This window comes from Neoarius graeffei, chromosome 28, assembly GCF_027579695.1.
Source record: "Neoarius graeffei isolate fNeoGra1 chromosome 28, fNeoGra1.pri, whole genome shotgun sequence".
NCBI classification, from domain to species: Eukaryota; Metazoa; Chordata; class Actinopteri; order Siluriformes; family Ariidae; genus Neoarius; species Neoarius graeffei.
In genome coordinates, this window is record NC_083596.1 from 35,987,174 (window position 1) to 36,009,670 (window position 22,497).

Consider the following 22,497-nt stretch of genomic DNA (forward strand, 5'->3'; position numbering starts at 1 on the left):
AGAGTCACCAGTTAACCTAACGTGCATGTCTTTGGACTGTGGGGGAAACCGGAGCACCCGGAGGAAACCCACACGGACACGGGGAGAACATGCAAACTCCACACAGAAAGGCCCTCGCCAGCCACGGGGCTTGAACCCAGGACCTTCTTGCTGTGAGGCGACAGTGCTAACCACTACACCACCGTGCCGCCCTTCACCATATCATTCATTCATTCATTCATTCATTCATTATCTCTAGCCGCTTTATCCTTCTACAGGGTCGCAGGCAAGCTGGAGCCTATCCCAGCTGACTACGGGCGAAAGGCGGGGTACACCCTGGACAAGTCGCCAGGTCATCACAGGGCTGACACATAGACACAGACAACCATTCACACTCACATTCACACCTACGTCAATTTAGAGTCGCCAGTTAACCTAACCTGCATGTCTTTGGACTGTGGGGGAAACCGGAGCACCCGGAGGAAACCCACGCGGACACGGGGAGAACATGCAAACTCCGCACAGAAAGGCCCTCGCCGGCCCCGGGGCTCGAACCCAGGACCTTCTTGCTGTGAGGCGACAGCGCTAACCACTACACCACCGTGCCGCCTTCACCATATCAATGGGTAGCAAACATAGGAGAGATTCCCCATGGTGATGTTCTTCGTTCGAGTGGTTCCGAAATTATGAATCTGTACAAAGATCTAGGTTTTCTACTTCTGGGTAGGTTATCCGTCCGAACCACTGACCTCGCTGAGCACATTTGTCACATCCAAAATACCCAGTAAATGACTTCGTCATTTTAACCATGGCCCTTGCAGGTGCATCACAGACTATGCATCTGAGGGTGACATGAATGGTTTCCTTGCCATCTTGCAGACCATGCTGAAGAATAATCTTCAGATCTTGAATGGTATCATTTAAGAAATCCAAATCAGTGGGCTTGGATTTTCCGTAGGTCAAGGCTACAGGGAAGACTGTCGTTGGCTTTATGTTCACTATAGCACACAGTACTGGCCACAATGACACAGTTGAGCTTCTAAACAATGGCAGGCCATCAATGTTCAATGAAAGTTCTACTCTATCCACTTCTGCTCTTTTATGCAGTGGATACATCTTCAAATGTTTCACCAGCTCACTAGCCAATCCAAAATAATAATAGTCCATTCCAGATTTGACTTCAGTTTCCACCTGGGTAGCAGTGTGCAGCAAAGTATGAGCTGTACTCGGTAGATCAGGATGGCCAGATGTCTTGAGTACTTTTAGAAGACTGTCCACAGCATTTTGTTTGACTTGGTACTCTGTCACCCAGGATGATAATTTGTCCTCAAAACTATCACTTTCGCTTTCTGAATCTGCATCTGATGACACTGTTTCATGTTCGTCAATGTAGTCCCATCCACCATCAGAATGATCATCATGATCTGGAAGCTCAGGGTAACCATTGGAAGCAGCATCTTCAAATTCTGATTCATTGGTAGCCGTAGAAGCTTCATTTGCAGTTGTTGTCCTGGTTTCTGCCTGTACTTGTAATGCTGGTAGTGGTGGACGTGATGCTCCATTATTATGCAGGTCTATGCACTCTTTGTCAGACGATTTGTCACTTTAGTCAGTTTCCACAAATGTGTCTCTGCATGGCTTCTTCAAAGTTCTAGTGGCTGCAGCCCACCTACATTTGTATTCCTGCTGTTGAATTTTCTTTATGGTGGATGGAACTAGTATTCTCTGGAAAGCAATCAATGAAAAAAAAAAAAATATATATATATATATATATATATATATATATATATATATATATATATATATACACAGTATAGCATGCAGACATGCACCTGTACCATGCAAATATGTATTTTAGAACCTTGACTGTTCAAGACTGGTCAGTATTTTAATCTAGTTTAGATATGGATGCAACTGAAGGTCCAGAGATTTCTATATATATTAGTCTTTATTAAAAATTAAACATGAATAAATATTTTCAGAGATCTAGCCTAGGGAATCTAGCACTAAAATGGGCGGACCTAGAAAAAAAATTATTTTTGCATGACTGGTATCTATATATAGCCTAGTACTCCAGAAAAAAAATCTAAAGAAATATAGGTGGGGGAACATGTTTAAATATTGATGTTTCTTACCCCCTACCCCCTGTAGGGTTGCGGATGGACGTTTCAAGATGTAGGCATATATTTATGTAGTGTATGTGATTTTTATCATCAATTACTGGTCTCCTCCCATGACGAGATATGGCAGCATGTTTATGCTGCAAAAATACCCGTTTTAAACTTTTTAAACAGTATTTGGAAATGGAAAATGTAAAAAAATTGCATATTTTCACTGGGAACAAAGTCAAACGCAATAAAATATCATAAAATATTATTTTAACTGACTGGTGTGAATTGTTATAGTGGTTGAGTAGAAGTATGAATCTAGTCTAGATTCATATATTTTATTAAGTCTGTTCCCAGTGAAAATACAATTTGTTTTACATTTTCTGTAAATTAATAGTGTTTAAAAGTGCAAATTGGGTATTTTTGCAGCATAAACATGCTGCCATATCTCTAGCCATGGGAGGAGACCAGTAATTGATGATAAAAAACACATACACTACATAAATATAATGCCTACATCCTGAAACTTCCATCTGTGCCCTCCTGGACAAATTTTACCAGGCACATTTACGTTATGGGAATGTTCTGGGTCTAATTTAGACTGGTCTAGAAAAAGCCTGAAAGCGCGCTTAAGGCTTTTTGCGAATACCAGGCCCCATGTGCTCTCTACAGGACCAGTTTCTAAAGACTTAGAAACTGTGCAGAAATATTTTCTGTGCAGAAATGTTCCTCGTACTTCCTTATTCCACCTTAAGGCCCGGTCCCACTGGCCGATGGACACAAAACATATGCAAAAAGGACACAGCGGACGAGCAAAATTTCAGGGGTGGCTCTATCCGTTTTCATCCGCTCCAGAAATGGACAAAATTGGCGAAAATTTGCGAAAACAGAACGGAAAAGAACGGGCGTGGGTAGTATATAGCGGGGATGTTAAACGCATGTTCATAGGAAGCCTAGCGGATGAAAGCGGATGGAAGTGGATGACAGCTCCAAAGGGGTTACCGGTGATAACTGAGAAGCGGACGCATAGCAGAAAGAGTGGATGCATAGCGGATGAAGGGGATGCATCACGTACGCCTAACGGAAACAAAGGGGATGTTGCGCGGATGTATATCGGATGCAGACCGTTCACTGCACATGCGGGGGGTATGAATTGCGTCTGCTCCGCGGATATAAAGGGATGCAGCATGCACGCCGTCAGCATAAAGCGGAAAGACGTGCTGGCGGCTACATCGAGAGATCCAGATGATTTTCTCCCCCTTTTTATACAAAATATCGATTGTCCGCTAGGTGTCCTTCTACATACTCTAGACATACTCCAGACATCCTAAATATACGAGATACATCCCAGATATAAACGCTTTGTCCGTTTTGAATACTTTATATACGAGATGCATACGCTTACATCCTTTCTATTTCCGTGCTACTAACGATGAATAGACGTTTCATGTACCTTATCTTTCCTCCCTCTTTCCGTTTTCAGCTGCAGCGGATGTGAGTTGCGAGGATGCCCAGAGGATGCAGAGAGGATACAGCAGATGTTTAACGGATGATAACGGACATAGAACGTTTGTTGCTCGTATATGTCGCGGATTTACATCGTACACGGCGGAAAGTTCATCCGTTCTAAAAGTTTTGTGCAGCTCAAAACTTTTTGCGCGGATGAAATCACAGTGGACGGATGCTCGATGGATAGAGCGTATGAAGCACGTATGCAATGAGTACACAACGGATGCATAGCGTTTTCCAACAGATGGCAAAGATTTTTTTACGTTTTACATCCTCTTTGCATCCGTAAGTGCAGTGGGACCGGGCCTTTACTTATGTTTGGTTGGTGATGGAACGATGACCCGCAAAACAGATGGATTTTTCTTGATAACTCTTCGATGATTCAAATCCCTCCTTGCACACAGCAGGAGATATGCAGTACACATGCGCATGGCCTTGACCTAATCGGTTGGAAACTCCAAATGTTCTTTCCACGTTCCCCTGACGTTCATGCGCAATGTTCTCTAAACGTTTATGGTAAACATTTCTAAGAACCTTCAAAGAACGTTTGCGGAATGTTTACATTTAACAAAATAGAACTTCTGTGGAACGTTAGTTTAACGTTTGGTGCTAGCTGGGAAGAAATGTAAAGAGGGACAGATTGAGAAAGAAGTCAAAGTGCCTGTGTCAGAGAGAATATCAAAAATAGTGCCTACAAAAACCAAAAAGAAGTGCTTCCAGTCCTCCTGAGAGAGAGACAGAAACCCTTTTATAGCCCCACCCTAAATACAGGTGCAGACAATAAAGCACTTAGGCTCAGGTTCAGCCCATGCCCGTGCACTGGCAGGGCCAAACCTGAAGGGGGCACAGGTGGGCATCACATTATACATAGAGGTTCTCATCTCATCTCATCTCATCTCATTATCTCTAGCTGCTTTATCCTGTTCTACAGGGTCGCAGGCAAGCTGGAGCCTATCCCAGCTGACTACGGGCGAAAGGCGGGGTACACCCTGGACAAGTCGCCAGGTCATCACAGGGCTGACACATAGACACAGACAACCATTCACACTCACACCTACGGTCAATTTAGAGTCACCAGTTAACCTAACCTGCATGTCTTTGGACTGTGGGGGAAACTGGAGCACCCGGATGAAACCCACGCGGACACGGGGAGAACATGCAAACTCCACACAGAAAGGCCCTCGCCGGCCATGGGGCTCTAACTCGGACCTTCTTGCTGTGAGGCGACAGCGCTAACCACTTACACCACCATGCCGCCCCACATAGAGGTTTATCCTAATAATTCTTCCATAAATGTATAGATTGTGAGGTTCCCGCAACTGGAATGAAGAGATGGTATTTAGTTATGTTAGAGCCTGTAAGTAACTGTAAAGCTCATGCTGCTTAATGGTACATTCAGACCAAATACAGCGAGCGCATCAAAGCAACCAGAAGTCGTTCATTTTCTATGTGAGTCAGCATCTTTGGGTGGTGGGAACATCAGAATAAAGTTGAAATCCAGACAACTTTATGGTAATAAGCTATGACGCAGTTCAACGGCAACCAATCGGAATTTAAAAGTGCTCCACTCTAAAGAATGTAAAAACTGTTTACAATACTGTCTACACGTTTTTTTTTTAGTTATTTGCACTATATAAAAACTGTTTACACACTGTTTACATTTTATACATCTTTTATTGTTGATAGGCTTCACTGCTACACTGTTTATACTGTCATATCTGCCATATTTATACTTACGCTGAAAATTCTGCTCATACTGCCATATTTATTTATTTATATTTATACTGATAATTCTGTTTATATCGTGCTATATTGCCCTACTATACTGTCAGACTGCTGTTCCGGTTTACATTGTTCATTCTGTTTATATTGTCAGTCGTCACATTTAAATTTATACTGTTAATTCTATTCACACTGCCACATTTGCACGTTCTGGATTGCCACTGTCTTTTCTTAGATAGCTTTAGCTTGTGTGTGTAAATGCCCCCCCCCCTTTTATTATTTATTTATTTATTTATTTATTTTTAAAATTAATTTTATTTATTTATTTATTATTTAAAGTTTATATCTTGTACCTATATTATATTTCATGTTTATTACTGTTTGCACCACGGATAAGAAGGAAACACAATTTCAATTCTCTGTATGTCCTGCACATATGGCATTATTGACAATAAAGTTGACTTGAACTTGAATACTAGAGAAGACAGTTTTGTAAATTTTGGTTTTGTTAAAACCATTTCCAAGTACAATGGAGGGGAAAATAATAATTGCGGTGACAGGTTTTCCCATTATTTATGATGTGTCCGTGTTTGCAACACTATAGGCAACATTTTTGCTCAAGAATGCTTTTTTTTAAATGGGAATGCTCTTCGCTGGCTCAAAACAAGACCGATTTAACCAATTACAGTAATTAGCCACTAAATTTAAACCCGGCCCAAGACAACAGCTAATTTAATGTAGGCTATGTTAATGTTAATTAAAGACAAGACAGTTTATAGTGTCCTATAAACTGCATGTTGAATTGTAGCACTCTCATGGTTTGTGTGGAAGTGAGGAACTGTGAAACTGGCTTGTGACAAGTTGGGATGAGTTTATGATTAGAATATCGAGCTCTTCAGCAATCTTTAATATTCTACACATGTGTAGACACGCGCGTGCACAGAGAGAGAGAGAGAGAGAGAGAGAGTGCTGGGCTGCTCAGCTCTTACTTTCTCGGGTTACCAGCCTCTTTCTGGAAGAACACAAGAGACATGCAAAAATAAACTGCCAGTAATCAGGCACAGGTGAAAGTCATCACTTTACCTGACGGTTCTACCTGACTCCTTGCTGCCCACAGCTGACACTTGATCACACCCCCGCTGCCACATGAACTTAGCACTTGGCATTAACACAAAAGTCACACCGCACAAATGGCTTTTAATGGTGGCTTGCCATTAGTTTATTTTCTAACAAATTCGGTCCCTTCATCAACTGATTTCTCATTTTCACATTTAAAAAATGTAATGAGGGTAACTAGTCAGTTGGCACAAAAATACTGGTTAATGTATGTTTGCTTTGTGTTCTTGGCTGACAGAAATGGAATCCGATGTGGTCTTCTGCTGTTGTAGTCCATCCATCTCAGTTTGAGTTTTGAGTTGCTTTTCTGCACATCATGGTTGTAACATGTAGTTATTTGAATTAGCATATTAATCTTGTTAACTTGAACCAGTCTGGAAATACTCTCTCATCAGTAAGACATTAATTGTCACTCACAGGATGATTTTTGTTTGTTTGTTTCTCATATTATTCTATGTAAACTCATGAGACTGTTGTTTGTGAAAATTGTAGGAGATCAGCAGTTTATGAAATACTCAAAGCAGCCCATCTAGTACTAACAACTATGCCACAAAGTCACTGAGATTGCATTTTTTCCCCACATTTCTGATACTTGATGTGGAAAATGACAGAAGCTACTGGCATGTATCTGTGTGATTTTCATGCATTGTGCTGCTGCCACCTGATATGGCTGACCGTATAAATTTCATGAATTAGCAGGTGCACAGGTGTTCCTAATAAAGTGGTCAGTGTGTGTGCGCACGCAAACATGTAGTGTAGAGCAACGTGTATATCGTGGAATATAATAAGATTAATTTCATGCTGGAGTGGCATAGAAACATTGATATAAGGATTGCCACCTGCCTTGCAAACTATGTGAGTCTAACCTGCTCTGAATCAAAAACTTTCACAGACCCACTTATGTTGTGTGTGAGTTCATACGTGTGAAATTGGATCACAGCAAGTGCACAATGCCTTGTCCACCACTATGGGCATTTGGGATAAATACTGTTTATACTGGATCTTTCTATTTTGCACCTCTCAGGGGAGGGAATGTGTCAAAAGCCTCTTTTCTCTGATTAACCAGCTTACACATGCCCTTACCACAGACACACATGGTGGTGTTAAGCTCTTTCTACACACAGTGCTCACAGTCACCTAAAGGACACATCCCCTTCAAATACCCACTCTCTCTCTCTCCACTCTGACTCTACCTCTAAGACACAAACACATGGAAACACCTCCCCAGACATGCGGATTAATGTTTCTTTGATCGGATTCTCGTGCCATTAAGCTTTAATGCCAACGGAATAGTTTCAGCCTTTATTGGCTAGAACATGAAGAGGCAAATCAGATCGGATATGCTTAGGGAAGCAGTGTAAGCTGACCATGTGTGGGGGTGTATAGTATAAAGGGCATGCACATCGCTCAGAGAGAAGTGTTTAAAGCTACGGGAAGGGCCACAGGGCAAAATAATAGGCGTATAAATATCTGCTGTTTCTGTGCTATTACCTTTAAACAAAAGTGTACATTTGAGTGGACCAAAAAATGGCTTTTTTCCTCAATATTTTGATTTTATAGAAGCATTTCTGTAACTTTGTCAAACTGAAGCATACATTTCTCTAATTTTGTACCCAATTTGTTTGTTTGATGCAGACCTTCTGTGAGTGTGTACCCAGCTCGTCACAGCTCAAACACCGCTGGTCTGGCTCAGACACAGTCAGGCAAACAGCTCCCAAGGTAAGGTTTTGGACACAAAGGCAAACACACTCTCAGAGACATAATAGAATAGAATAGAACCCCAAATCAGAAAAATTTAGGACATGTTGAAATTGAAATTAAACTGAAAACAATAATTTGTAAATAATCTTTGACCTGTATTGCACTCAAAAAAATACATCTGCACATTATTTGATGTTTTTTTCTTCTTCAAAATAAGCACATTTCTATTTTGATTCTTGCAGCATATTTAAAAAAAATTGGACAGTGAAGCATTTACCACTTTATAATGTTGCCATTCCTTCTCACAACACTTAAAAGATGTTTAGGCTCTGAAGATAACAAATAATGAAGTGTTTCAGGTGGGTTTTTTTATCCCATTCTTCCTGCAAACAGGTCTTAAGGTGTGCAACAGTACACATTTTGCAACTAAAATATGACAACATTGTCATATTTTAGTTGCAAAATTTGCCACACGTTCTCTAATAGGGACAGGCAGAACAGGCACTGTCTTCCTCCCAGCCATTTCTTTGTAACGTGTGCAGAATGTGGTTTTGAATTGTCTTTTTGAAAGATCCCTGGAAAAGGTTTCTTCTTGAAGGCAGCACAGGTTGCTCCAAAATCTCAGTGTACATTTCTGCATTAATTTAATACTGCCATCACAGAAGTGTAAGTTACCTTTGCCAAGGGCACTGACATGATCTCATACCATGACAGACCCTGGCTTTTGGATTTGTTGCTGATAACAGTATGGGTGGCCCTTTTTGTCTTTGGTCCAGAGCACATTTCTTACAAAAAAAAAAAAACCTGGAATACTTATTCATCTGAACACAATACACATTTCCACTGTGTGATGGTCCATCACAGATGCCCCAAACACAGAAAAATTGATGGTGCTTCTAGACACAGTTAGCGTAAAGATTCCTTTTTGCACAATAAAGTTTTAACTAGCATTTGTTGATGTAACTCCATGCTGTAGTGCTTGACAAAAGTTTGCCAAAGTTATCCTGAGCAATGTCTTCTGAAGGATCAGAGATCACAGTTGTTCAGCTTAGGCTTGTGCCCTTGCCCTTTATGCACCTTAATTCCTCCATATTCCTTGAATCATTTAATGATATTATGCACTGTAGCGGGTGAAATATGCAAATCCCTCCATATCTTTCTTTGAGGAACATTGTTTTTAAACATTTCAATAATTTTCTTCCGCATTTGTTGACAAACTGGAGATCCTCGGCCCATCTTTGCTTCCCAAAGACTAGGCCTTTCCTGGATACTGATTTTGTACCAAATCATGATAACAATCAACTGGTTCAGATCACATCATTATTTACCTCATTACTAGCCCCAAATTACCTCATCCTACTTTTTTTTTCTTGGAATGTGTTGCAGGCCTGAAATGCAGGAATGGATGTATATTACCAAAGAAAATTAAATTGATCAGATAGAACATGAAATATAATGAGTTCATACTGTCTGTAATGAAGTACAATTCAAAGTAAAGTTAGAAATCATTGCTTTCTTTTTTTTTTTTAGTTGCATGTTCCATACTGTCCCAACTTTTTTCTGATTTGAGATTGTAGCTTTTTATTAGGTAAAGGAGCAGATCTGAAAGGTCCATGGGCATAGAGTGGTTTGGTAAACTGAAAAGTTTGGATGATGTGCTCCTCTCTTTTCAGCCCCAAGGAAATAATATTGGCAAGTACAATTATGTCGCCAGACCTTTTAAAGTTTCAGTTTCATTTTACACTGTATTTACAAAAGCTACATGCCAGGTGTGCCACGTATAAAATAACACAATTTAAAAGTAGACAATGGTTCTCCCTTCACAAATTTCTAATAAAAAAAAAAGCCAAGACAATAGCTAACTACTTTCATTTATTATGTTTTGTTTTTGGCAGATGCTGTCAACCAATGCTATTTGAGATATGACAGTCCTGCTTAAGAGCCCAACAGTGGGCTGATCACTAATTTAATCCTAACCCTGCTGCAGTATGTGCATCACAGTGTGCATATGAGTAAATGTTCATATCCTCAGTGCATCAATTATTTGGGTAGTTTTATAATTGCTTTATTGTGTATGTTTGCTCAAGAGACATGTTCCTGCTAATAAATCAGGTCAGGATAGGGTCAATTACTATCACCCACCATTCAGGCTCACCAAAACAGATTCATTAAGCAAACAATTCGGTTTGTTTTTTGGGATTTTTTTCCCCCAAAAAATTAAGTAGAATGAAACAGCATAGTGCATTTTGCTCACATTACTTGTATTAAACATTACATAATACATATAGTATTATATAGAAAAGCTATGGTTGTCTTATGCACACAACCTTGATGTAAAGTGTTGTCAACAGATTAGGTATGATTTCACCCTTAACATTGCTGTTAGTAATTATGCATTGATCCAACATCTTCCATTATAATAATAGGGTTGATAATAAGTCTACGTACATTAAGACTAGCTGTTTTATTGTCTGTTTTTTTTTTCCAGTTATCCAAAACTAACACAAAAAGAAATCCTAATGAGTTAAAAAGTGAAGAAATCATTGTTTTAACTATTTGAGAAAATGTTGCTTGTAAGTGAAATTCCACCTGATGACACTGACATATATACGGAATTATACTTTTTTAAATGTATTTTCCTATGTTTAATATTGCTACCATATTCAGTAGGTAATACGTATGTGACTAACTCAGTGTTAATAGTGACCAAATAACTGATATACCTCCTGTGTTGCTTAATATCTACAGTAACTTAATTTTATAATTATGCTATCCTACTATAATTCTCCACATACACCACATATTATAAACTACATGATTTTTTTTTCCATACAAGATTCAAAATGACTCAAAGGGAAATATTCTGTCTCACCAATGAATTAGGGTGCAATACAGAATTTTGACAGAAGGCAAAAATTTTAAAACAGATTATTTCAGACTTTTGTGGAAACAACCAGAACATTAACATCAATGGTCATAAGAAAATTACAAAGAGTGGTATGAAGAAGTGAGGCTGGGGCTGATTTTCTTCTGGCTCAAACTGTATATCCATACAGCTTATCAAAATATCATGTCAGGCCATTACACAGAGTGAAATGCCCCCTGGACATTGGGGCTGATATTTTGGATATCTGAGGAGTATATCAGGATGTCGTCAATATAAGCAATGGCATATTTGCCTGTCCTGTAGCACGTCATTGATAAGGCATAAGAACATGCTGGGCACCGAAGAAAGGCCATAAGGCATGACCTGGTACTCGAAGTGTCCAGCGGTAGTGCTGAAGACTGTTTTCCATTTATTGCCCTTCTTTATCCTGATCAGATTATATGCACTGCACAGGTCAAGCTTAGAAAAGATCCTTGCAGATCTGAGTTGCTCCAGAGCTGCTGGAACCAGGGAAAGAGGAGGAGGGTATTTTTCGGTGACCTGGTTTAAACATCTGTAATCGATACAAGGCCTTAGTCCAGCTCCTCATTTTTCCACAAAAAAGAAACCAGCAGATGTGGGAGACTTGGAAGGGCAGATATATCCCTGTTTGAGGGCCTCCTGAATATACTCCTCCATGGTAACATGTTCCTTCTGGGATAGAGGATAAATATGACCACATGGAGGTGACATACCTGGCAGTAGGCCAATCACACAGTCATATGGCCAGTGTGGTGGTAGCTCGCAGGCCTTCCCCTTACTGAAGACCGCCGAAAGGTCCCGATAACAGTCAGGAACGTTGTCCATGGAGTCTGGTTGAGGACTTTCCACTGAGGTGGAAGATACATTGACCTGAGGATGAGAGAGACAGCTCTGGAAGCAAGTGGGTGACCACTGAAGAATTTCTTTACTTTGTCATGAGATCAGAGGGTCGTGTAGCTGTAGGCAGGGATATCCAAGGATGAGGTCATGATCAACGGTTTGGGTCATGTACAGTGAAATGAGTTCTTTGTGCAATGCTCCTACTTGAATCTGAACTGGTTGGGACATGGTGAAATGATGACAAGCCCATTGCCTATGGGTCCTCCAATCGATGGTCCTAATGCTGAGTGCACTGTGCAGAGGGGTGGTAGGCAGGTTGAGCTTCTGCACAATGGTACTGCTGATAAAGTTCCCCTCTGCCCCTGAATCTACAAAAGCAGATAGCATGTATGTGGAGGATGCCACCTTTAGTAAAACTGGTATCTTAAAGGATTTTGAGTTGAATTCTCTCACCGGACTCGTAGATCCTGCTGGTGTTTCTGCTGGGGTCACATGGGCTGGTCAGACCAGAAAATGCTGGATGTTATGTTCAGGGCTCCCACAGTAGAAGCATAACCCCTCCTTGCGTCATCTAGCATGCTCAGCATGGGTTAACATAGTGCGTGAAACGTCCATGGGTGAGCTGTCCTTCAATGACTGAACAGACCTGGTACTTTCATGGATAGAGGGTCGGTGCTTTAACAGTTGGTCGAGGTGAATAGCTAAGTCAATGAGGGAGTCCAGAGTGAGGTTCTCATCTCTACAGGCCAGTTCACTAATGATCTCAGGGTGCAAACCTTAGCGAAAGACTGCTTTCAGGGCTGGATCATTCCATCCCCTGGCAGCTGCTAGTGTCCTGAAGTCCAGGGAGTATTCAGCAACACTTCAGGAATCTTGAGAGCTGGTGAGTAGACTCTCCCCAACCTCAATCCCCTCTGATTCATGGTCAAAAACTCTCTTGAATAGGGAGACGAACTGCTCATATGACTTAGTTTGCTCACCGCCCTTGTTCCAAATGGCAGTTGCCCAGCGAAGCGCTTTGCCAGTGAGAAAAGACAGAAACTTAGCAATTTTGTGCTCATCAGACAGATTCGGCATGGTGGCAAAATAGATAGAACATTGAAATAAAAAGCCTTTACATGCAATGGCATCTCCGGCGAACTTCTCTGTCATGGGAAGTTGTAGCGCAGGGCTAGGAGGAGACTCGGGGCATGCTAAGAGGGCCTGCAACATCACAGTTGCAAGTTGTGTCATCCAAGTATTGAGGTTGGTGAGCATCTGTTGATGTTCTCCAAGCAAACGCCCCTGCATGTTAAAAGCAGTCTGTTTAATATCCTCCGCTACATCCATGTTCAGAAAAGTATCCTGTTAGAATGCAGGCACTTACAGATGTATGCGCAGAGAAGAGCGGGTGCAGACTGACAATCAAAGCCAAGATGAGAGACTAGAATCAAAAAGTCAATAAACAAGCGAGGGTCGGGCAATCGGCAAACAACACAGGGAAGATAAGGCAAAGAGCGAAAACATGAGAGAAAAAGCAAAAGGGTCAGAAATACAAAAAGCAGCCAGAAAACCCAAGGCTTAGTATGTACTGAGCAGGCAGAACAATACTTCACACTGGAGTGTTTGTTTGGGGAGCTTAAATAGAGGGACAGGTGATTAAGGGAATGAGAGACAGCTGAGTTTCAGGAGGCTGGAGACAGAGGGCGCTGTGTGTTTTGGGAGCTGTAGTTCAGAGCGTCCATGTTTGTAGTTTGTTCTTTCTCAGCGGGTTTACTGACAGTAGCCAAGGCTGTCCCATTTAAAATGTTCCAATACATATCACCTTGAGATAGACAGCAATAGTAAATTATTTAAAAAACAAACAAAAAACAAACAAACAAACAAACAAAACCCCCAGCAAAATATGAAGTAGCAACTGCCTTAGTCACTGTCATAGTCCAGACAAAAAGCTCACAGACTCCCTGTTGCTTCTTGGACAAGATTAAAAAATTATTCTGGAACTGTTGTTGTACATTGACAAGAATGAAACAGCTGCTCTTTAACAAGGTACCCCGAGGTATACACAAGATTATTCATGTTTCAAAAATAAGCCTTTCTAACATGATACATTCTCATTAGTTATATTACAGTGGTGCTTGAAGTTTGTGAACCCGTTAGAATTTTCTATATTTCTGCATAAATATGAACCTAAAACATCATCAGATTTTCACACAAGTCCTAAAAGTAGATAAAGAGAACACAATTAAATGAGACAAAAATATTATACTTGGTCATTTATTTATTGAGGAAAAATGATCCAATATTACATATCTGTGAATGGCAAAAGTATGTGAACCTCTAGGATTAGCAGTTTCCGTAATTTGAAGGTGAAATTAGAGTCAAGTGTTTCCAATCAATGGGATGACAATCAGGTGTGAGTGGGCATCCTGTTTTATTTAAAGAACATGGATCTATCAAAGTCTGATCTTCACAACACATGTTTGTGGAAGTGTATCATGGAGCGAACAAAGGAGATTTCTGAGGACCTCAGAAAAAGTGTTGTTGATGCTCATCAGGCTGGAAAAGGTTACAAAACCATCTCTAAAGAGTTTGGACTCCACCAGTCCACAGTCAGACAGATTGTGTACAAATAGAGGAAATTCAAGACCACTGTTACCCTCCCCAGGAGTGGTCGACCAACAAAGATCACTCCAAGAGCAAGGTGTGTAATAGTCGGCAAGGTCACAAAGGACCCCAGGGTAACTTCTAAGCAACTGAAGGCCTCTTTCACATTGGCTAATGTTAATGTTCATGAGTCCACTATCAGGAGAACACAGAACAACAATGGTGTGCATGGCAGGGTTGCAAGGAGAAAGCCACTGCTGTCCAAAAAGAACATTGCTGCTCATCTGCAGTTTGCTAAAGATCACGTGGACAAGCCAGAAGGCTATTGGAGAAAAATATTTTGTGGATGGATGAGACCAAAATAGAACTTTTTGGTTTAAATGAGAAGCGTTATGTTTAGAGAAGGCAAAGCACTGCATTCCAGCATAAGAACCTTAACCCATCTGTGAAACATGGTGGTGGTAGTATCATGGTTTGGGCCTGTTTTGCTGCATCTGGGCCAGGACGGCTTGCCATCATCTCATCTCATTATCTCTAGCCGCTTTATCCTTCTACAGGGTCGCAGGCAAGCTGGAGCCTATCCCAGCTGACTACGGGCGAAAGGCGGGGTACACCCTGGACAAGTCGCCAGGTCATCACAGGGCTGACACATAGACACAGACAACCATTCACACTCACACCTACGGTCAATTTAGAGTCACCAGTTAACCTAACCTGCATGTCTTTGGACTGTGGGGGAAACCAGAGCACCCGGAGGAAACCCACGCGGACACGGGGAGAACATGCAAACTCCACACAGAAAGGCCCTCGCCGGCCCGGGGCTCGAACCCAGGACCTTCTTGCTGTGAGGCGACAGCGCTAACCACTACACCACCGTGCCGCCCGCTTGCCATCATCAATTTAACAATTAATTCTGAATTATACCAGTGAATTCTAAAGGAAAATGTCAGGACATCTGTCCATGAACTGAATCTCAAGAGAAGGTGGGCCATGCAGCAAGACAACGACCCTAAGCACACAAGTTGTTCTACCAAAGAATGGTTAAAGAAGAATAAAGTTAATATTTTGGAATGGCCAAGTCAAAGCCCTGACCTTAGTCCAATCGAAATGTTGTGGAAGGACCTGAAGCGAGCAGTTCATGTGAGGAAACCCACCAACATCCCAGAGTTGAAGCTCTTCTGTATGGAGGAATGGGCTAAAATTCCTTCCAGCTGGTGTGCAGGACTGATCAACAGTTCCCGGAAACATTTAGTGGCAGTTATTGCTGCACAAGGGGGGTCACACCAGATACTGAAAGCAAAGGTTCACATACTTTTGCCACTCACAGATATGTAATATTGGGTCATTTTCCTCAATAAATAAATGACCAAGTATAATATTTTTGTCTCATTTGTTTAACTGGGTTCTCTTTATCCACTTTTAGGACTTGTGTGAAAATCTGATGAAGTTTTAGGTCATATTTATACAGAAATATAGAAAATTCTAAAGGGTTCACAAACTTTCAAGCACCACTGAAAATATTTAGTGGAGTGCTTATGCTGTGCTTTTTACAGCTTCTATAATGATGAAGTACTCATATGTAGTGAAAGTTCATTATGTCTACCTATTGAAACTATTCTTTAAATTCTTTCTTAAGACAAGGATTTTTTAAGATGTTACCTTGACAGTTTCGGCGATAAACTTCCGCCTTCTTCAAAACAGTCCTGGACTGTTTTGAAGAAGGCGGAAGTTTATCGCCGAAACTGTCAAGGTAACATCTTAAAAAATCCTTGTCTTAAGAAACGAATTTTTTAAAAAATGAAGTACTCATGTTGAATTAACAAGTAAAAAAACAATAGCAACAGCAGGATTGTCTTTCTTTTGGTTTTTTTTTTTCCTTAGTATATAATACAAATCCAGCGGCACGGTGGTGTAGTGGTTAGCACTGTCGCCTCACAGCAAGAAGGTCCGGGTTCAAGCCCCATGGCCGACGAGGGCCTTTCTGTGCGGAGTTTGCATGTTCTCCCCGTGTCCGCGTGGGTTTCCTCTGGGTGCTCCGGTTTCCCCCACAGTCCAAAGACATGCAGGTTAGGTTAACTGGTGACTCTAAATTGACCATAGGTGTGAATGTGAGTGTGAATGGTTGTCTGTGTCTATGTGTCAGCCCTGTGATGACCTGGCAACTTGTCCAGGGTGTACCCCGCCTTTCGCCTGTAGTCAGCTGGGATAGGCTCCAGCTTGCCTGCGACCCTGTAGAAGGATAAAGCGGCTAGAGATAATGAGATGAGAAAAGTACAAAAAGATTTTCAGTAGTTTTACTGACCAACTTAATTTTATTTTGTAAATACTGTATAAACAAAGTTAGAATTTGATGCCTCCAACACACTCAAAAAAAGCTGGGGCAGAGGCATTATTTCCATTGTGTTACGTCACCTTTTCTTTTAATAACATTTTTAATTGTATGGGAACTGAGGATACTAATTGTTGGAATTTTTGTCCATTCTTGCTTGATACAAGACTTCAGCTGCTGAGCAGTCCATGGTTGCCATTGTCTGATTCTCCTTCTTATGATGCACCATACATTCTCAATAGCAGACAGATCTGAACTGGCAGTAGGCTAGTCAAACACACGCACTCTGTGTCTTTGAAGCCTCGCTGTCATAGCCCATGCAGAATGAGACCTGGCATTGTCCTGCTGAAATAAGCATGGACCTCCCAGGAAGAGACATTGCCTTGATGGCAACGTGGGTCTCTCTAAAATCCCAATATACACCTCCATGTCAATGGTATCCTTCACACACATGCAACTCATCCATGCCATGGGTACTGATCCACTTCCATACCATCACAGATGCTGGCTTTTGCATCTTTCTCTGATACCAAACTGGATGGTCATGTTCACCTTTGGTATGGAGAACTCAATGTCTGGTTTTCCCAAAAAACAAGCTGAAATGTGGATTCATCTGACCACAGCAAACGTTTCCACTGTCTTTCAGTCCATCTGAGGTGAGTTCGGGCCCAGAGAAATCAGCTGCATTTCTGCAAATAATTGGTCCATGGCTTCCTCAGTGCATAATACAATTTCAGGTTGCATTTCTGGATGGCAGATGGTTGGCAGTAGCCAACTGTGTTAAGTGGCAATGGTTTTCCGAAGTACACCCAAGCCCATGAGGCTATATTTGTCATGTTAGTGAAGCCCGGGTATACCACAAGGCTATTAGTGTTCCATAACAATGATATAATTACACTTAGTATGTTACCTGTGGTTATGATGTAATTGGCACTCACAGAAGGATTAAACAAGTTACTTTAACATGTAGGACATGTTAACTAAAGTGTACAGGGGTAAAGTAGATAACTAATAAAGGCAACAGGTTGTGGTTTGCCACTTGTAGGTAATCAGAAATTCTTGCTGGATTTCTCAGTTAAACTAGTTTGACTGCATTCTTAGGTAGTCAACCTAGTATGTTAGGTGAAACAATCCTCAGTTGGAAGTACTGACCATCACTCAGTCACACTGACTTTCTCATTGGTTGAGGGAGCAGAGAGAAGGAAAAGGCAGACCACGTTTCAGGTGGAATGGTGAACTTTCATGCCAAAAAAGAGTGAGTCAAACGCTACGGTCACACTGCAAGGCTTAATGCTCAATTCCGATTTTTTTGTGAAATCCGATTTTTTTGTGAGGTCATTCACATTAACAAATATATGCGACTTGTATGTGATCCTCAGTATGAACGAAAAGCGACCTAAAAGTGTTCCACATGCGCATTGCAGGATACGACGACGTCACACGCAGTGAGCATGGCCAGTGTTTACGGAAGTAAAACCGCCCGGTTGTGGTATGACCCATCCAATCTAGCTTGAAAAGCTGTATCCCCCCAAATGGAAATCAGCTCCCTAGCCTCTGCATCCTTCCATTGAGAAGATTCAGAACCTTCACAGCCCGAAGCGTCCCTCGCATTGATGTCATGCGCAGGGGCGCAGATACGTTTTTTGAACTGGGGGGGGACAGAAAACTGGGGGGGACAAAGCTGCCAGCAAACCAACCCCAACCCCGATATGCCTGTCAAACTTGTTGTGGGTTACCCTAGCAACCAAGCTCGAGCTTGCAACCTGTACAGTCTGCGCAGCTCAACCAACCGAATATCAGTCTTTGTTTTGTTTTATGTGAGTTGTTGCAACTATGTATATACTGCTGTGCACCTCAATAAACCGAATGGTAATTAGTCTTTTGATTTTTCCGTGGGGTTTGCCTTATGCAAAGAAAGACAGCATAGACGTTTTTTCCTCCCTATAAGTGGGGGGGACTGAACGAGGTGAATTTAAATCTGGGTGGGACGAGTCCCACCCTCTATCTGCGTCCGTGATTATGCGCCATGTTGTTGTAACTTTTTTTGAGAGACCCGCCAACTACTTCAGCGCAGAATAGTGACGTTTGTGGCTTGTTGATGACGTGTAAGTCGGATGAATGCGACCTGGCGGTTCAGACTGAAGTCGCATATGAAAAGAGCGGATAGGAATCGGAATTAGGACCACATATCCAAACGGCCTTGGTTGGATTTGAAAAAATCGGATCTGTGTCGTTCATATTGTCAATAAAAGATCGGATACAGGTCACATATGGGCGAAAAGATCGGATTTGAGTCACTTCAGCCTGCAGTGTGAACGTAGCCAAAGATAAGGGCTGCTGCAGTGTTTACATGATTGTGAACAAATTTTATTTCTAGTGCCCACAAAGGTTTCTTTATGTTTGTTAGCCAATGATAGACAACATACTTTTATGTTCGGTTTGTTACTGCCTGCTAGCTCGCTCAGTGAGATATCAGTGCCTTTAGCCAATCTTGGAAGTGGCTAGCTTGTTCCGGTTGGGCAACATTAAGAGGAGAAAGACTGCGCTGCTCAAATAGCGCTGCGAGTAACCGGGGCACTTGTGGTTCCTTTGAGTCAGCCCACGTGGGAACAATGCTACTGAATAGTGCTGCTAGCTACTGGGCAGTGGCAGAACTAGACTTTTTTCCTTGGGGGGGGCAAGGGGGTGGCCAGGACTATTTCAGGGGGGTTAATGGTTCCTACTACTACACACACAAATATGCACGAGCACTCACAATTAATGTTAGCGATTGTGTGCTGTATATCTGTTTTTTATCTTATGTGTTTAAATTATGCATTATTGTTATTATTATTATTTATTCTTACATGGTGTTGCACCTGTTCTTGTCTTGTGTTCTTGGCCATGTCATGACTTCTAATTATTTTTGTCTTTTTGTTATATATACATACACACCTTTCTTTCTTTCAACATTAAAATTCCAGGGACTACAGATGAAAGAAAACTAGTCAGTGATTATTTCTAGTGCATTTACATGTTAATTAATACACATTGATCCTTCTTAAATAAATAAACTTATAAACAATACTTTCAATTTACAATCATGTTTAAGTAGCTATGTATTAAGCACACAGAAGATGTCATTTTGAATGGAACTACATTGTAAAAAAAATATATATATATGTGTAATCTAAATAAACCACCATTAAAAACAACACATATTATCAGTAACCTATTTTAAAATAATCTCACACTGACTGAACGTAGCATGTGTGACTGCTTAGATGCTCTGACCTGGTGATGGTGGGCTGTGTTGTGCCTGACTCTCCTCAGTACCAGTTCCAGGTTGGGACCTGCCATCTACATTTTCTTTGTCCTCTCTCGATGAACCTACATTGTACAAAAATATTTGTATAATAACATGATAAAAAAATGCAATCATTATCTAAAAATAAACATAACCTCATCTCATCTCATCTCATTATCTCTAGCCGCTTTATCCTTCTACAGGGTCGCAGGCAAGCTGGAGCCTATCCCAGCTGACTATGGGCGAAAGGCGGGGTACACCCTGGACAAGTCGCCAGGTCATCACAGGGCTGACACATAGACACAGACAACCATTCACACTCACATTCACACCTATGGTCAATTTAGAGTCACCAGTTAACCTAACCTGCATGTCTTTGGACTGTGGGGGAAACCGGAGCACCCGGAGGAAACCCACGCGGACACGGGGAGAACATGCAAACTCCACACAGAAAGGCCCTCGCCAGCCCCGGGGCTCGAACCTAGGACCTTCTTGCTGTGAGGCGACAGCGCTAACCACTACACCACCGTGCCGCCCCCATAAACATAACCAACATTTCAAAATAATGTTAAACATAACTTAAAATGACTGAAGTGAACATATGACTGCTTCTGTATATATTCAAACCTGGTGGTGATGGCGGGATGGATTGTGCCTGACTCTCCTGACTAGTCCCAGGATGAGGGCTGCCAGTGCTGCTGATCTGCTCTGAGCCTGATTTGTTTCTCTTAAAGTAGTTGTAAATCTTGCCTCCCTGTCTTTTCATTCTCAACTGAAAAAAAACTGTCTTTGTTACTCCTAGCATGACTTCCCTTATGAAAACAAAATGCAATATTTTCATGTCCAACATAGATATTACATTACAAGGGTTAAAATTACACTCACTGCCTACATCTTTTCTGTCCGCCAATTCCACACCCCCTTAATGCGTGACCATAAGCTACCATACCAGCAACGTCAAGTAGGTCCAACTTAAAGTCAATAAACTAAGAACCCAAATCATCACACAGATATCTACCGTCTCTCTGTAATCCGCGGCTAGCCTCTACAAATGACGCAAAAGATGCCACTGTTTATTAAGAACGTGCAGAAGGCATCTAGCTTCTAGCAGTAGCACAGTGCTCCGTACACTCTTTCCCTAGCAGAATGGGCATTTTTTGCACTTACAACAAGAAGGTTGAGTGCCACGGTAATAAACACACTCCCTGTACTTCCTTCAAAAGAGGGTCTAGTCTTCAAAATATGCCATGATTTACTTAATTCTGAACATTGTTCATACTGCTAAAGGTCACTTCACATCACACACCTAGTTTTGACTACATCTGCGTTTTCACCTTTTCTATTGCCAAATAGAAGAATTGCCAAATCATTCTGATTTATGAAACGAAAATCGATTGGCCAGAAGATCCACTGACTGATCTTATTGAACTTGTGAACTTATTTTGGGATAAACTGCGGTCGTGTACTCACCGATATAGGTCAGTCTTAAAATCTATCTGGCTGAGGAGCAGCTGCCTTTTCTGTTCAGTGGTTCCTTCTTCTTCTTTTTCTTCTTTCCCATGTCTTCTATTGTAAATTGGATTGCAACGCCTTGTGGTAGCTTGCATTGTGCCATCTACTGTACAGGAGGAACCTAGCAGTCACAGACTTCAATGCAACTGGCTTTTCTCGTGCAGTGCCGTAACATGTCAATCATCTGGGGGGGCACCTGGGGTAGCCAGTCAGATTCCAGGGGAGGCAAGTGCCCCCCCAGCCACCCCTGTAGCTCCGCCCCTACTACTGGGACACTAGCAGTTCAATTCAGCTACGAGGGAGAGAGGCGGCCAGTTTGCTGCGAGACGAGTACCGTGCTGTATTCGAGGGACTGCATAGTGGGACAGAAATACTGCAACAAGTGACAGAGAGCGTGCACAAACATGGTGGTTGTGAGTAGCACTCATTGGGCGCAGTAGAAGATCTGTTATCAGGCCTGCAATGGGGGTTATGACTTTTATGTTTATTTTCTATGCCGGCTGTTGTATTTTCTGTTATACCTTTGTGTATGTCTTTGCTGCAAAGGCTGACTGTAACAATTTGAGAAAGGATAATAGTTGTCTTTAATGTCTTGCTAGAAGAACAAAAAAGATACACGGAGTGTAAGTTTCATATGAAGGATAGTTGATCAAAGAAAACATATTGGGGTTTCTGGCTTATCAATGCCATTAATGATATTTCTGCTGCCCATTTTGAAGGGTGAAGGCTATGTTCGGACAGTCTGTTAAGTTAGTCATCGGGTGAATTTCCATATAGGCCTAAGAGAGTGCCTTAGTAATGTATGTTTTATTTTCTTCTTTTTTTTTCCCTTTTTGCTACTCTGTGATAGAGGTCCATAAGCAGCTTATATATAGGAGCTAAAACCATATGAATGTCCTTA

General features: G+C 41.6%; 1 protein-coding gene across 1 annotated transcript in view; it reads left to right on the forward strand.

The window, feature by feature from the left end:
* Window positions 1-22,497, forward strand: part of fibcd1b (fibrinogen C domain containing 1b) — a 596,411-nt gene that overhangs the window by 297,043 nt on the left and 276,871 nt on the right. The window contains exon 2 of the mRNA XM_060912640.1: window positions 8,070-8,153. Within this exon, the coding sequence (XP_060768623.1) occupies window positions 8,070-8,153 (84 nt within the window). The remainder of the gene's footprint in view (window positions 1-8,069; window positions 8,154-22,497) is intronic.